Genomic DNA, 16,484 nt, shown 5'->3' with positions numbered 1-16,484 from the left:
TTATGGTAAAATGCAAAGAATAAACTATATTATCGTTTATTTTACTATGTGGTAGAGGATTTTTCATTTTAGAACTTAAATTGGATATTGCTATAAACCAGAGTTTTATATGCAGAGCTTTAAAACGCCCCACTTATTTTCGAGTGCGGACTTTAGCAACTTGCTAATTTATTGTAAAGAAAATAAGCATTACTTAAATAATAATTATTTTTTTTGTACCCGCATGTTTTAAAACAGTAATATTAGCACCCGTTTCTATAGGCAAATCCAATTTAAGATGTAACGCAAAAGTTCCGATTAATCTTAACATTCCATTATTCTCTTAAAATAGACTTATCTTTTAATGGGTAATATTTACACTTTCTATACGTTTGTTGTATCTTTAAAGCATTTGTTCAGCTTAACAAAAAGATAGAAGTTTTGGTTTCGTAAATCACCATATTAAAACAACGTATAAAAAAGAATAATGGACGCGTACATACTGACCAAATTTTCTATATTTTTGCAGGAGATATAAACAAAATCAAAAATTTAATAACTTGTAAAAAAGTTAACAATGGTAAATGTCATTTAGAAGCGCGTAAAGCAACATACTATGTACCCCACAACCTAAACGTGATTATTGTACTTGATTCCGAAAAGGTTTCGTTGAGCTTACAACCATTATTCTTTTGCGCCATCCATCAATTTCGATTGAGACCTTTAATACGTAGAACTGTAGTGAGAAAAGTCACTGGAGCTTTTATTATATATTTTTTTTAGTTTATTGAGCCGTCATTTATGGCACAAAAATGTTTTGTTTATATGAAAGCGCAAATAATTAGAAGATGATAGAGAAATGCTTATTAATTTTTCCATACTGGACTTGTCAGGCAGCTTAAGGATAGAAAAAGTTTAAATTTTGGTTCGATCCACACTGTCGCGTTAAAGTTTGCAAGTCCTTATTTAGCAAGCCAAACGGAAGTTGCAATATCTAAAAGATATTGAGCAACTCTATTTAATGACAACTATTTAATTAAATATTTGCTATTAAAATTTAACACATATAAAATACATATTAACTATACAGGGTTACCAATATCACATTCCTCAATTAACTCTACCTAAAACAACCCTGTATAACAACCCTAAAATAGTCTATGTCTTCGATAACTAATTATATAAAACTTTTCTGTGCAACATAGGTGGTTTGCCTTGTTCGCCTGAGTGATAATAAATCAGTTCCAGTTCATTAATTCATATTTTAAATACGAAAAATAGATCAATTATCGATATTTAACATTTTCACAAAACATATATACCTACCCTAAGTATACCTCACTGTTTCATGATAAAACAGTTTTAAATTAGAAAATTATATTGAGCACATATGCTTTTATACCACATGTCAACTTCTCTTTTCCTTTCTTTGGAGTTGTTTTGTTACAATATCTCTATACTATAACGAATATCTTGTCTTTAAAAGTGTAGTGATTTACAACTAAAGCCAGCAAAACTTTTAAAAATATTTTAAGTAAGAATTTTCGTGAATATTTAACAAACTTTGAACGCCCGGGCTTATTAGTGTTGTAGAAACGTAACAAAACTTCGAAAATAAAACGATAAATTTGAAATTTCAAAACGTGGGCATCCAAACCTTCAAATTACGATAAAATGTTTGTGATTCCAGTTGTTCCACACTTATTTTTAATGATAATTTTAGCGCAAATCAATCACCGGTCATTCCGAATCGGTTTGACCTGTTTTACTGACTAAGCGTAAAAGGCGAGACCGTCTTGAAAAGCGCCTGGATATGAAAAATATCTCTAGTCGCGCACACTAATTATACCTAAAAAGTGGATCAATAATCCTACTGAGACTTACATTCACATATGTAATTTAGTATATCGATATTTACATACTTAAATCTTAATCTTATAGAATATTATAGTAATTTTCGCTGTGTTTATCTGAATAAATTTGAGCCACGCTTTAACGCTGGCCAAAAGGGGGTGCTTGTGAAAAGCACTCACTGTGGTACCAACAGGACATGATATCACCGCGTTTATATCCTATATATTCATTCACTTTTGGGAGAACAAATACAAAACACCCTGCATTATTCTATGACTTAAAAACAAGCCAAAATAATTCATTCTAAAGGACTTAATCTGATTTTTGTACATAGTTGTTGTCTTTACTTTATCTAACATGCCTAATATTTTCATTCATTTGTTCTTCAGCCGGAATATGTTTGTTTTTTTCTTTGTAGGGTCCACATTTTTGTGCAACTATGAACATGTTTTAGTAAGCGATGCAATTGTTTGATCGATTAAGACACTTTTTTATTCTTTTGTATTTTTAGCGTTTTCATACAAAATTTATTTTGCGAAAATATAGCGTGGATTCGACTTCTCCGATGCGTGTAAAACACTTAGCAGGATGTACTTCATACTAAAGAAAAGAAAACGTTCTTGAAACTTTGTAGCTTGTAATCTAAGCAAGGTCGGATGTAAAGGGAGCACAATATATAAGCGATAATTGGAGTCCGGAGTTTAAAAATCGTTTAGAAGACGTCAACAGATTTTCGATTAAGTCCTTTTGCAACCAAATTGTTTAGTTTTATCAGTGCTCTATCAGATTTAGATTAGTCGGTATTGGTGAACTTTGGTTTTACATAGTGAATAACGTCGAATTTCGTTTTAATACACAACCTTAACAAAAGGCAAAAATTGATTAACGCTATTTCAGGTGCTGTAACACTCAGTAATTTATCTGCAGACACTTGGGTTAAACAACACGAGTTACCTAAAGTTAATCAAATGTCAATGGAAAGTACACAAGAAGTCCTTGTCGAAACTCATTCATCACAATTTCCCATTAAGAATAAATCAAAGTAACTCTTCAAGTCATCAGTTTTGTCCACCGTCCACTACTGCCATCAATATCAATAATAATGAATACAAAAATATCTAGCAATGAATTTCTTCGTCTTTTTTTCCAAAATACTTAATGGTATAGCCTCCGTTCTGAACCACTCCATTTTCCTCCCCAAAGGGGTATCTTTTTGTGGTTGGTTTTGGCACCATTAATAATCGAGGGTCCAGCGCCACTCCAGATTCAACGTTGGTTGCATTTCCTTTCAGATATAACTTGCCAGCCTACAGAAAGATAAAAATCTTAGAAAAGTTAGTGAGCTTTACTCAGTAACAGCATGCATTAAAGTAAAACGGTGTAGAATTGTTTAAGTTTGAGTTAAAAACTATGTGTGTTGGTATTGATAAATAGGGAACTTATCGTTTTTAAGGTTCTCGAAATTTTTTGGAAATATCCGAAATCTTAAATGACACGAGGTTGACTAAATTAGAAAAAGTTGAGCAACTTCTTTGAACTGTTTGAATTCCAATATTATTATTTATTGCTGTTAATATGGTGGAGGAAAACCGACTACAATGTCTTATAAAAACTTTAAATTAGCGTGTAAGTGGCATAATTACCGGTGTTATACTTTGGCGTTTTGTTTTCAGGAAACAATCTCCAACTGTATTTTTGTTTATTCACAAATTCTGCGCCGTATTACTTTAAAGATTAAATTGATATATTTGAAATAATTAATACATGAAAGCAAAAAATATAGCGAAAGTTTTAAATCATTGTCATTTAATTGCCCAACAACTTCGTATTATTTAAGGTTTTCGATAACCCCATACTGGCTCTTTTAATCTTGGGCACACTGTACAAATGGAAGAGTTTTTTCATCAAAAATATTTCTTAAAACAATCCACGATTTCAAACCAATCGTTCATACTTAATTGCAAATGTTGCAAGAATTCTAAAAATGTTTTCTCTAGGTATACCAATCGATTCTCTCGAATGATGTCCCTTCAGTAGACTCATGCCAATTTTAACCGCTTTAAAATCTTCTTTGCTTAATTATTTTATTTTGTATTCCGTTGTGTTAAGGCAGGCATTATGTTTGCCATGTTCTCTACCTGAGCAATATGAAGGTGAAATTAATGTAAAGCGCGTGTCTACAGATAGTCTAAACTTGTTTACATAATGTGTACACATCATCGTCTACGAACATTGATTATTAATGCTTACTGTATGATTGGTTTCCTCATCTTTATTACTGTCCTGAAGTAGCGGCTGTGTAGACTTTGAATTCGGCATTATAAACGAGGTTTCCCAATGATTGTGCGACGAATCTGGAATCAGTTTTTCCACGGACGACGTCGACTCCATGGCGTCCGGATTAGTTCGATTTGGATGGTCGGGGATCAAATAATCCGTCGAATATGGTAATACCTAGAGAACCGCACATTTTTAGAACCTTCTACTTTATTTGTAGACCGTATGAAGAATTGGTTTCGAGTCGTTCTATGTTTTTAAGTACTTAATTTTATTAGATATCTAACTGGTAAAATCTATGCAAAGTTTATTGGGTCAAAAAATGGGATGCGGTCAATTTACGCAAAGCGCAAATGTCCTACTGGTCGCTTTAAAGAAAAGTTTTATATCTTAGCAAACTTATATAGCATTTAATTGCCTGCAGCTTAGTTTCTATTGTCGATTGTTTTGGGACAATCTGAGTGATTTTCTACTCGATTCAGCTAGTGTTGCATCACTTTCCCGGGACATTTTCCTTTTTTTGTGTTATCTTATAATCGCAGATGGACCTGCGAAACGGTTAATGAGAAAATGATAAATTTTGCAAGGAAGCAACGACCGATATATTTTTATCTGCTGGCGCTGTCCGTGCAATACATGAATAAATCTGAATATTTTTTTATAGACTTTACGCAGCCTAATTTTATGGAAAAACTAATATATCGAGCGTGTTTTTTTGCATTGTGAAAATATCTTCTAACCTAAAAGAGATAGTGAGTCGGTGGAATGATGAAGGAAGGAAGTAAATCGGTTGAAAAAGTTGTTCCTGATCGATCTCTATTCGATATTGTTTCTTTCTTAGTTGAATCAAATATTTTCCTGTCTCGTTCGCTTTCGAATATATTTAGTCGGACCTCGGTTGCAACGATTAAAGATCTAGTCTGGCTTTCATATGTTGCTATAGTTTTCATTATTCTTCCGTATACGTTTAGTCTCTTTTTCCTGTTAATTTCCTTGGAAGTCATGAAAACTTGCGTGAAAAGACATCAATTTCCAGCCTGAACCCTGTTGCTTATTTCTTCTGTGTTTTCGTTGGGTTCACTCATGTTCGTGTTTAGATATTTGAAGTATATTGGCTGGACCTCGATATAAAAGTTTACCTCTGTTACGAGCATTGCTACTGGGAATAATGTATTGAGTTATTTTGAGGACGGACTATTTTCTCTGCTTTTTTTTGCAACCTACAGAGAGAGTATTTGCAGTTAATTGTTTTTTGCAGCATTCATCAACTCTTTAAATATTGCTTCAAGCTCAACCTACAAAGCTACAATTTTTTTTATAGCTTCCAGTTTCAAAAATTCCGTCACTATGCAAGAAAAAACTCACCCCATATTCTAATGGTATTGAATAAACCGCTGATTTCAATATGAGTAAGCATACCTATATTTCTGCACTGTTTTTACCTGTAAACAGTTGTCATTGGAATCGCTGGGCCGTATAACGGTAGTGTCTCTCTCATTGGTAGTGTTTACGTAGAACGTTGGCAGTGGGGCGTTTAATACGTCGGGATCTTGAGCACAATATCCCAACCTTTCTAAGATTATCGCAAAAGTCGGTCTATCTTCAGGTTGAGGATGCCAGCAAGATGCCATTATCCCATAGATTGGTGCTAGAACATGTATAGTAATTAAAACCAGCTTAACATACAGGCGGCTAAAGAGCTACCTGGACAACTTTCAGGCCGCTCAAGTCGCCCGCCTTGCACAACCAAATCCATCACTTCCTTATTAGTGCATCCGGTGTATGGCATAAATCCCATTTTCATAATTTCCCAGAGCAGAATTCCGAATGACCAAACGTCCGTTTTGGAGCTAAACAGGCCCTCAAGGAACGCTTCTGGTGGCATCCATTTGACTGGGAGCATAGCTTTTCCGTCTTTTCTGTAGTAATCAGCTCTAAGAAATCAAATATATCCAGATTAAATTATGTGCAGTATGATAGTTGCATACATTTGAAGTATTTGAAATGCATATTGCGCCCGACAGAGAAAAGGAAAGATACTCCCTTAAGCCAGTAAATAAACACTTATTTCACACACATAATACAGAAGAAACTATTTATGATTGAGTTGGCCAATACGCTGTTAGTTTACGGGTAAATGCAATAAAATTTCAGCAAATCGATTACGGTGAAATATCCCCAAAGTATAATTACAAGAAGATGCATTTTTCCAAAGATATTCAGATCATTTCTAAATCAATTTGAAATTCAATAATCAACCTACAACAAATACAAGAAATTTTGCAATTCGGGTATAATCAGTTAAAATCTCGGAAAACTGCTTCCTGGCTAATTCGGTTGGAGGCAGCCAATTTCTCATTAAGCTTAAAATGATAAAGAAATGTTTTGGAAAATTGAATACAGCTTTTCTTCATACTAACAACCGATTCAAAAGTTCTTTCCAATCGGCTATTTCTGACATATTTCTTTGTTAATACATCTCAGAAAAGAGCTAGATGAGACGGCTACTAAGATATTAAGGACTTGAAGCCTCTGATCTAAGAACCTCTATTAAACACTTTTCACTCTATTTCCAGTTGATCGTACTTGTAGTACCTAAACTTTACATTAGCCCCATTTACCTGTAAATATCTCGGGACATGCCAAAATCAGCAATTTTCGTAACTCTTCCCGGTCCCTTTGTAGTTAGCAAGCAATTTCTCGCCGCGATATCCCTATGAATGAATCTCTTATCTTCCAGATACTTGCAGCCTCTCCCAATATCTATAGCTATAAAGACCAGATCCTTCATTGTAATAGTGCTGGGTCGGTCCTGTAATTACATAATAATTAGGAAATTGAGTCCTTTATAATTAACTAAGACATGCTTTTACCGCTTTCGGGCGCGATTCTCTCAAGAAATTCTTCAGGTCTCCGCCAGTTAACAGCTCCAACACGATGAACTTGGGGTGCTTATCGAAGCAGACGCCGATGAAGTGGACGATATTTGGGTGGTTGAACTTAGACATGATCAAAGCTTCGGTTAAGAAATCGTCTTCAGCTTGTTTCACCGTCATTTCCTGTAAGGTTTTTACCGCCACAGGCATTTCCACTGTATCACAAGGGCGCTGACGGTAAAAGCCTTGATATACTTCACCAAAAGCTCCTTGTCCTAAAGCTCTGCAATTTCCGAAAATGTCTTAGAATTTACTTAATTTATTAAGTCAACAAATATTATGTTGAATTTTAAAGTGTTTTAAATCAAACGTTCTTTTAACGGTGAACCGTTTAACCTGAACGTTTTAAATTTTAAACTGTGGAGACTCAAAAATCATGTGAAAGCAAGTTGAGCAGTTCTGCAATAAATTAAGCAGTTTCGTGATAAAACCAGTGCGGGTTTTTTATGATTCACATTAGTACCTATTCATTACAAAAACAATTCATCAAAAACGCAAATACGAGAAGTAAAAAAATATTGATGAACGAGTCTTTCAGTGAAACGCTAGTAAATTTGATACGTGGACCAAATTTCCTGAGAATTTCATTTTTTTCAGCTGTTCGTTCTGCCCACTTTGTACGTGCACGGCATTATTTTATCGTGGTTTCGGTTTGTTTAGTCAGGCGCACAGAACATCCCCCATCCAATAACAATATTTTGATTTCCCAACTTACGGAAAAAGCGGAAAATTTCATTCTTCGCTAGGGTCTTTTAATTTGTTCCATTATTACGCGTGACGCTCAAAAAATGTTTTAACTCCGCATATTTTCTTAGATTGTCTACTCCCAAATAATTAAACCACGCTCGGCCATTGTTTAAAACTCATGTAAAATTAAACATTAAATTCCGTGTTCTGTGGTCATGGATGGATGGATCAACTAATAATTAGTAATAAATAGTGATGAAAAGGAGAAACTCGTCTTGAAATCTGATGAGGTTTCTTTTCGAATTTCAGTTTCGAAGAACGACCGAAACTAATAGCACGAATCAGATTGAAGTAACAAATGTAACAATTCTAATATTCACAAAGTAGTCGCGAAAACTCCATACATAGCAAAACCGGCAATCATCAGTCCCCACCAAAATTAATTTTGCTTGCAAAAGAAAAACGAAAGTGAAAAATACTGGTGAACAGACTGATACTGCAATACCTAAAAATTAAAACGGTTTAAAGAAAAAAAATGGATGAGAAAGATTATTTTACATAACAATCTAGTGTACCTAAAGCTAGCAATTTTATTCGGTCAATTACGAGCAATGCCGCCACAAATCTTATCAAGAGATCGTGTCTCCATTGCATTATCTGAAAGAAATTCCCAGTTCAGCCTAAGTCTGAAAAGAACTTTAGAAGTCTGTATTTAAACCATATTTTTTAACTAACTCAGAACTCAGAATGTCTCATCGCCCTCTACCTACATGGAGTTTTGCAAGAGTTTTAATTGGTGTTTTAACTTGTGAATCAGTCAAATAGCTAATAAACAGTTGTAAGATAAAAGTGAGACGCTCGCGAATGTGGACAATATAGACTTTTAGAACTTACTTGACTAGTCTCAGCTGGTCTCGTGGGATGTGCTGTAAATCCGAAATCGTCGTCACAACACCTCCAAATTCATAATTCGGATTATACTGAGTAGCAACGCTACCGGAAGCATGCCGAAGTCGATTGAGTTGGACATCAGACACTGCACAGTTTTTCCCACGAAGGCAGGAATTTGCGTTCTTCTGATACCTAATATCTAAAATTCGTGTTCAACATGAAAACGGGAAACACAATTCGACCATTATATATTACTTACACAGAAGGAAGCAGGCAAAACCGACGAAAAACGCGAATATTGTTACTGCGGCCATGGATATTATAGATATGGGAGCAAATCCACTGCTCAAACTTATAGTTAGAGCTGCAGTGGAAGAAAAAAGCTGATAAATAATGTAACTGAAATAAATTAATCTTTGAAACTTACGTAGGCAAGATTTCTTGTTTTCATGCAGTTTCCAAGTCTTAGGACAAACGCAAGCGGTCTCCGATCGATTGCTGTCCAGTGCCACACATTGATAATCGCAATCACACCCTTCGATTGCTGGAATTATCATTACGTAGCCAGCACCTTGATTTTGCCCCGGCGAGGATGTAGCAAAACTTCCTTCTGTCCGAACCATGTCCACATAGGAAGTGCCACCCTCGCTCCCTCTTGACGTAACTACTTCGCCTCCATAATATCCACCACCACCTTTAAATAGACATTAGAGCAGGTTGGATTCGGCTTAAATACCTGTGAGCCCAACTAGAGAAAGTTACATTTGTACAACTAAAAAACTAGAGTTGTTTAAATTAGACTACCTATTTGGAGATCAAATTTTTGTCTGTTGAATTTTGTTTTTTTAATCTGAATAATACCTCCGCCTTCTATGCAGCTCCCGCCTCCGCCTCCAAACCCACCATCTCCCCAATTTTTCGAAGATTTTGAACAAGCACTCCCTCCAACTCCTCCCAATAGCAAACTTCCGCCAGTTTGTAGATCGACGGACGTTTTGTTTCTTGTTAAGGCTCTTGAGGCATGTCCTGAAGCGTTTGGAGAAATTGCCCATCCGCCACCAGCACCTTCAATGCTGTAATAATATCAGATATGTTGTATTACTAAAACTTTACTGAATTTGCAATTTTCAAAGCATCCGTACCTGTAGCCCACCGATGTAGGGTAATCATAACTGTCCCTAGTTAGACCTTGACCATGACGTGAGTCGGAGAAGGGATCAAATGACTTAGAGAAACTCTCTCCACCACCACCTCCAGCTATTGCTATGGGTATGCTATGTTTAGTTCGGTTGCGCTGAAATATCAACAAAGATGATTTATGTTCTGAACTCAGTTAAATGTTAACTTATACAAAGTCATTCATGGTCAGTTTTTGTTGCATGTTTGAGCAAACTACTAGAGGTACGGTAGTCAGAATCTTGAAATGAAATGGATAGAGCATCCAGCTTATTGTGTACTCAGAACTGTTGGGCATTATGTACTGCCAGCAGGAGCGCGTCTTGTTCCTTATTATGTGCGCAATCTCTTTCCGAAGGATGGCGATCCACAAGGTGTAGCTTTGTTGTAGCTTTGCAAACTACCGTACGAAATATTCCGTTACATGAACGGTCAAACCAGCTTATCAGATCTTGCAGCAATGAATTCTGGCATCTTCCTGCTGATTTTTTACGCTGTACTTTACCCTCTATCAAGAGTCTAAGTAACTCGTATTTTTCTCCTCTCAGCACATGACTCAAGTATTGAATTTTACGCTCCTTGATGGTGTTTATCAGTTCCTCTTGTTTGCTCATACGTTGGAGTACTTCATCGTTAGTGAACCCTTTGTACCGCTGAAATTCGTAGCATTCGTTTAAATATGCTTAGTTCAAAACTGTCCTTTCCTTTCTCTGTTTGTGAGTCTATTATCCAGCTTTCGCACCCGTAGAGTAACAAATGACCTTTTCAATCCTGCCTTATGTTAAGGTCTGATCCATGTATGATATATTTTAAAGATATTTTACGTTGTTTGCTATTAGAACCGTGTCGTCAGCATAGCTGATGTTATTTATTTATCTGCTCGCTAGTATGAAGTACAATTTAAAAACGAGCGGAGACAGAACTCAACCCTGCGCACTTCTCGTTTAATCTACGTATCTTCCCATGTTGTTTGCTCTTTTTTATTTCTATATTGAGTATTGTCCATCTGATATTCGCACTAATTGTATATCCGTCTACGGATGATTCTGAGAAGAGTTTTAACGATATGAGACATCACACTTATTATCCGGTAATAATCACATTGACTTATCAAGTCTAGGCTTTTGCTTTCGCCTTCTGCGATTAATTTAAATATTTCAACGTTGATTTTGTCAAGACCGGTAGACTTTCGTTTTTTTGTGTATTTATTGCGTGAATAACTTCTTTGATTATTTCTGGGTCTTTTTCGTTGATTTCTTCGTCTGTGGGTGCTGGAGCACAAGTTCTATCATCGTCGAAAAGTGTTTGGATGTATTCTTTTCATCTCGCAAGTTTGTCTTCAGTCCCTCGAAATGTTTCGTTATTATTGTTTCTTGAAATGTAATCATTGGCATTGAAAGTGTATTTTTCTTGAAATTGTTCAATGTTTCGGCATTTTGCTAACATCCAATTTTCCTTGGATTCTTTGCACTTCTCCTGAGGATTTTATTGAGTTGTTTGTATTCTATTGGGTTTATTTTACATTTTCTAAAGGCGACATTTTTTCGAACGAAAAAAAAGCTTTATTTTTCGTTTTGCAGATATTTTCTACATATCCGATGTCTTATTCTTGAGTTTTTTATTATTTTCGTTTTTAAAGCGTTTCATGTTCCTTTATCGTCTGAATTATGTGTTTTCTGTATTATTGTTTCAATTTCCTTCTCGATCTTAAGAATTATTTCCTTTTTCTTATGGGGCGTTTCAGTTGTGCGATGTTTATTTTTCCGCATTCTTTTGAGTCTCTTGCCCATTCTCGCAGGATTGTAATCGGTCTATAATTGTCTGCTCCAGGGTGAGTTGGATTTCATATATTTCTTCAACTTTAGATCGAGTGGAATGAAACCAATTTGATTCCTCACAATTCTTCCCTCTCGGTCTTCTGGGATGCTGTTTAATCTGTGCAGAATTATATGAGTCTGTCTGCTCTGTCGTTTCTTATACCAAGACCGAGGCGCCTTTCCGAAGCAAGCACTAGTTGAGGAGTATTTTTTACACACCCTAAATTTGATGGATTATAGTTTGTTGTTCAATAATGTCATGTCTTATTCCGTTGTTGAGACAGTATAATTATTTTGTTGTTTAGCATAAAGCCAATAGGTCCACGAAATCATCATTGTAAATAACTAACATTTGAGAATAAATCTTCGCCTTCTAACAGAGAACCCTTACAGTGAATAACTCTGTATACTTACCATAAAAATGTAAGTGGCACCGCCACCTCCACCCGCATTACTGAAGTTCTTCGACGTGATAATGTTTCGCGTATAAACCAAATATAATTTATCCAGAGTTCCTAGATTATCTATTGGGTCGCAGCGATTTTTGTAGGAAAGTCCATTTGTCTAAATCAAACGTTGAAAAATGAGTTAGTATTTATGGTTTTTCCCCCTTCCCTTGGCGGCTTACCATTAAGCAAGCGCTATTTCCTTCTTGGCCTACGGAGATAAAGAGTTCTTGACCCTTGCGTAAATTCATAACTGCGGTTACTTCAGCTCCTTTTCCGCCTCCAATTCCTCTGCTGTTCTTTCCACCACTCGCCCCAGCCAAAATAAACCTAAAACGTTAACTTCCGCTTGATTGTCTATAAGCACACATTGCTTATGAACAGAGTTTTTAAACCCGCGAATCATCATTGTGTAATCACCCCACTTTATTAATTTTTCGAACCTTCTAGTCTATTGGAAAGAAGGTACTTGTGGTACCAAACTCTTATATATATTATGCGGACATTTTAATTCAAGACACTTAAAATGGTGAAATGTTACGTACGTGTAGTAACCCTCTCTAGGTGCAACCCACTTTTGAGTCCCCCTCATCCCGACATCCAGAAGAACTTTTACGTTGGTTCCAGTTCTATTGTAGGCTTTTGCGCATTGCTCAGGGGACGGTCCATATCGGCCCTCATTGTTACAAGTGGTGATATTGAAATCTACAAAAATTGTTAGTTTTATTATATACCTACGATGATAATTATTGAAGATTCGTACATGTCTTGTTTCTGAAATCCTCGGCAGTTTGTTTAACGCTTCCTTTCAGCCAGCTTTTACTCCAGTAATCATAGCCTCTTAAGTCTTCCTTGGGAATATTGATGCCAAAGCATTCAGGACTAAGTGAAACATCATCCAGACCAATGTCGCTCAGAAATCGGTAGCCTCTTTTCGCAATGATTTCTACGAAATATCTACAAATTGAATAGAATGAGATTTCATTCAGTTTATTGTCTCAGCCAAGTTTACCTATTTGTGATGTTGGGTAAAATGAACACCTGTCTCATCCACTGGTCTCCATGATCTTCCATAAAACTCCAAAATAGACTTGTGGTTAGATTCTTTTTGCTTTTGAGTTCAGTAATCTGAATTTCAACTCCACTCTTGTGCTTGCCGGTTTTATGTAGATACACCCTTATCTATGGAAAAAAAAAATCGAGGCACACTTATTATGAGAATATGGCACTAAATATACGGAAGCTATGTCTCAAAAATTAATGACACAGGAACCATTTCCTGTTTTCATAATTGAGACTCTTTCGTATATTTCAAGCAATGTTTAGTTCTCAGAATAATAGAGATACGTACAGCACATGTGTTGTAGTATCGGGATGATGGATCACCAGTTACACCAGGTGGTGCGTTGAATGTAACGCTCCGTAAAATCGCCTGACTGCCAAAAAACGACGGGTCATGAAGCATATTCACATATAAATAACTTCCAGTGGAGTTGAGATAAGTGTGATCGAAATTCGGACCCGTGAAATTTAACGGAGTCGATCCTTTATGCAATCTCCAATGCATGTCGGCTTCTGGAAGATTTTTCCAGCCACACCAGTCGTCATTTTCAAATGTACATCGGGCTCCGTATGGCATTTTATCTAAGAGATACATAAACAATAATGTATTCATATTATTCAGGGTGCTTCTAAAAGATGCATCAACTCTCGTAGCTTCTGTAGACATTATATGAACTTTTCGCACTATTTCAAGTTGATCGTTTTTATTCCGAGAGGGATGTTTTTTTGGAACACCCTGTATAAATAATAACGCCCAGCACAGTTTTTTACCTACACTTTTGCGAGTGAATTTATGTTGAAAGACGAAAATATTATCATCGACGTATTCGATGCAAAATATTATCCATGTTGCGCCAACACGCCACAGGAATAGGGACGCCACAGAATAGAGAGTTATCACATCAAAAATATTTGCTAAGAGTTAGTTTAAAATGGCTATATTAATTGGCTGTTCATTACACCATTTACTATACCTATATTTATATGCATATAAGTACGTACCGCAATTTAATCTTTCATCATCCCCTTCTGGACAATCTTCATTAAAATCGCATGTACTGGTCGAATTGATACACAAATCGATATCGCTGCAAATGTGTTGATGTGGTGAACACGATTCGTTTTGAAAAAAACAATCATGTAACTCAATGTTGTCGAAGGCAACTGTGGCTCCAGAAAGAATATGTTTCGCTCCAACTACTTCCAAAATAATAGTGAACGATGTTGTTAATTTTCCAATGGTTATTTGATAAGGTAGCCAACTAGAAGAAGAAATGACAATTTAATAAATTGTTAGATATTTTTTTAAACTGATCATATTACCGGGTGTAATTATTCCCATGGATGGTACGAACGACCCATTGCGTGTGGTTATTATAGATCGACATAGGTCTACTTGATAGTTTATGTATAGATGATGCGGTGGTTTTATCACCTATCACCCGAATTTCTCCTCCCACCATATTGTACTGATAAATGGATAAGAACAGCTTACAGGACGGATAAGTAGGAAGCAGCAAGGGGCTCACTACTTGAAATATTTTTTTCTGCTGCGGAAGTCTCAGTATCAGGTAGCTTCCTAGAAATATAAATACAACACTCGAGTGTTTTCCCAATACTCAGGTTTCTATTGTTTTCTTCTTTGCCTCCATATTTTCTTCAATTCTTATTTTCAATACTTCAATTTTATCGAGTCTTAACTCTATTTTTGTACAAAATTAAGATAAGGCAGATGAATATACGTGTAATGCACATATTGTATAGAGTGTTCAAGTAGTTACATGTTTTTTCAGACAGGGTGCTACGAGCCATTCGAGACGCATAAAAGTAAAGAAAAATAAATACATTTTGCGCGGAAAACGTGACTGGTTATAAAAAAATAAGCATCTTTCGAATTACTTAGGATGGATAGACGATTAGAGATCCGAATTGCTCAGAGAACAGAGGTTAAAACATCCTATACATTTTTTTCTCTCTGGGCTATATCTTATTGCTCACAGAAATATTTAAACTTTGACTAAGCAAACATGACAGTACTTAAACACCCTGTATAATATGATCATTTATTTTTTGTTTATCCTATAACTTTAATGCTGTTCAAGAATATGATTTCTTTGAGACTAATTTATAACGCAGTGCATTTAAAACTGTTTGATATTTTTGGAATAAAAATTAATTGCATGCATTGTTTTCGTAAATTTGTATGTTTTGTAACAGTTTTTACGCATATTTTCGTAGTTTATAATATATAGGGTGGCCCACCGAAAAGTATTGAATAAGGTTCGGGTCTGCTTTTTAAAAGTCGTAACCCAGGCGATCAAATTATTCGGTCATTTTTCTTACACATAAATTTAAACGGTGATAGTAATTTAGATAGATTAGATAGATAAGTAACAGACGAAGCCGTCAGAAAAATCCGACATTTTAGCAAGAGGTAATCGCTTCAACGCAGTATGCATTAACATGCATCATCATTTCTAAATGCTAGTGTATTAGATGAAATTAAATGACCTGTAGGATCCCCAGATTTATCTCTGCTTAAATGGTTTTTGTGGGAACATCTTCCTAAGCATCCTTTTGAACAACCGCTGCAATTCGTGCTGGCAAAATGCCAGGAAGAAATTGTGTTCCTCGACAACGTGAAAGCAAAGACTAATAGGCTAAAACTTAGTTACTATTCGGTAAAAGCCTGTAAAACTCGATAGTTACACGTAACGGCGGCGAAAGTCTAACTTTTTTGAACAAATTGTTAAAATTAATACATTTATACCTATATTTTAATGTAATTAGCCGTGAAGGTTCACATTCATGAAGCAAAAAAACATATATTTATCAGGTGTATAGATCCAGAAAACTTTTTAATATTTTGACCGACCGTAAAAACTGCAATGTAAGTGCAAAAGACTAGTTTCTAGCGGTTCTTAAATTTAAAAAAATGGTGTGCGTCACGGGACGCTCGACAGAATTGAAAACTTCATATATTTAATAAAACCATAAAATATTGAACTTGTTTAACGCATGATGGGAATAATTATTTTATTTTATAATTTTAATATTTTTGTTAGTCTAATAATTTATAAATGGATCAGGAATAGGTAAAATATAATTTGATATCCTTTTGAATGTGAAGTATCTTTTTTATTTGCAACATTTTAGCATTCTTCAATGAGAGGTTATACATATTGCTCTTCTTGGGCTTGTGTAAACTCTTCTTCTTGAGTTTCTGTATTTTTTTGTCGTAATTTCTTATTTGCTTGGTATAAGGTTTGACGTTCAGCACTAGTTCGTGGTTGATGAAAGCTACTTTGAGTTGATCTATTACTGAATGCTTATTTTTTAGCACGAAATCGTTTTTGGCG

At 35.5% G+C, this 16,484-nt stretch overlaps 1 protein-coding gene across 3 annotated transcripts in view; it reads right to left on the bottom strand.

The window, feature by feature from the left end:
• Positions 1-22: 22 nt before the first annotated feature.
• Positions 23-16,484, bottom strand: part of LOC109534510 (leukocyte tyrosine kinase receptor) — a 34,725-nt gene continuing 18,263 nt past the window's right edge. The window contains exons 5-23 of one of the 3 annotated variants that reach the window (XM_019900229.2): positions 14,449-14,704; positions 14,128-14,387; positions 13,415-13,707; positions 13,076-13,245; positions 12,827-13,020; positions 12,609-12,768; positions 12,246-12,393; positions 12,032-12,181; positions 9,767-9,918; positions 9,486-9,697; positions 9,052-9,318; positions 8,884-8,988; positions 8,628-8,823; positions 6,984-7,269; positions 6,732-6,922; positions 5,815-6,044; positions 5,553-5,758; positions 4,084-4,287; positions 23-3,140 (exon numbers count right to left, since the gene is read on the bottom strand). In XM_019900229.2, the coding sequence (XP_019755788.2) occupies positions 2,952-3,140; positions 4,084-4,287; positions 5,553-5,758; positions 5,815-6,044; positions 6,732-6,922; positions 6,984-7,269; positions 8,628-8,823; positions 8,884-8,988; positions 9,052-9,318; positions 9,486-9,697; positions 9,767-9,918; positions 12,032-12,181; positions 12,246-12,393; positions 12,609-12,768; positions 12,827-13,020; positions 13,076-13,245; positions 13,415-13,707; positions 14,128-14,387; positions 14,449-14,704 (3,869 nt within the window). In that variant the 3' untranslated portion in view covers positions 23-2,951. Of the gene's footprint in view, positions 3,159-4,083; positions 4,288-5,552; positions 5,759-5,814; positions 6,045-6,731; positions 6,923-6,983; positions 7,270-8,627; positions 8,824-8,883; positions 8,989-9,051; positions 9,319-9,485; positions 9,698-9,766; positions 9,919-12,031; positions 12,182-12,245; positions 12,394-12,608; positions 12,769-12,826; positions 13,021-13,075; positions 13,246-13,414; positions 13,708-14,127; positions 14,388-14,448; positions 14,705-16,484 lie in introns of all 3 variants that reach the window. The other 2 variants (XM_019900230.2, XM_019900231.2) reach the window with 2 other exon arrangements.

The sequence above is a fragment of the Dendroctonus ponderosae genome, unplaced genomic scaffold (genome assembly GCF_020466585.1).
Source record: "Dendroctonus ponderosae isolate FM_Combo_2020 unplaced genomic scaffold, Dpon_F_20191213v2 Dpon_F_20191213_8, whole genome shotgun sequence".
Lineage (NCBI taxonomy): Eukaryota > Metazoa > Arthropoda > Insecta > Coleoptera > Curculionidae > Dendroctonus > Dendroctonus ponderosae.
The sequence above is the reverse complement of the archived record's forward strand: the minus strand, read 5'-3'. Positions and strand labels throughout refer to the sequence as shown.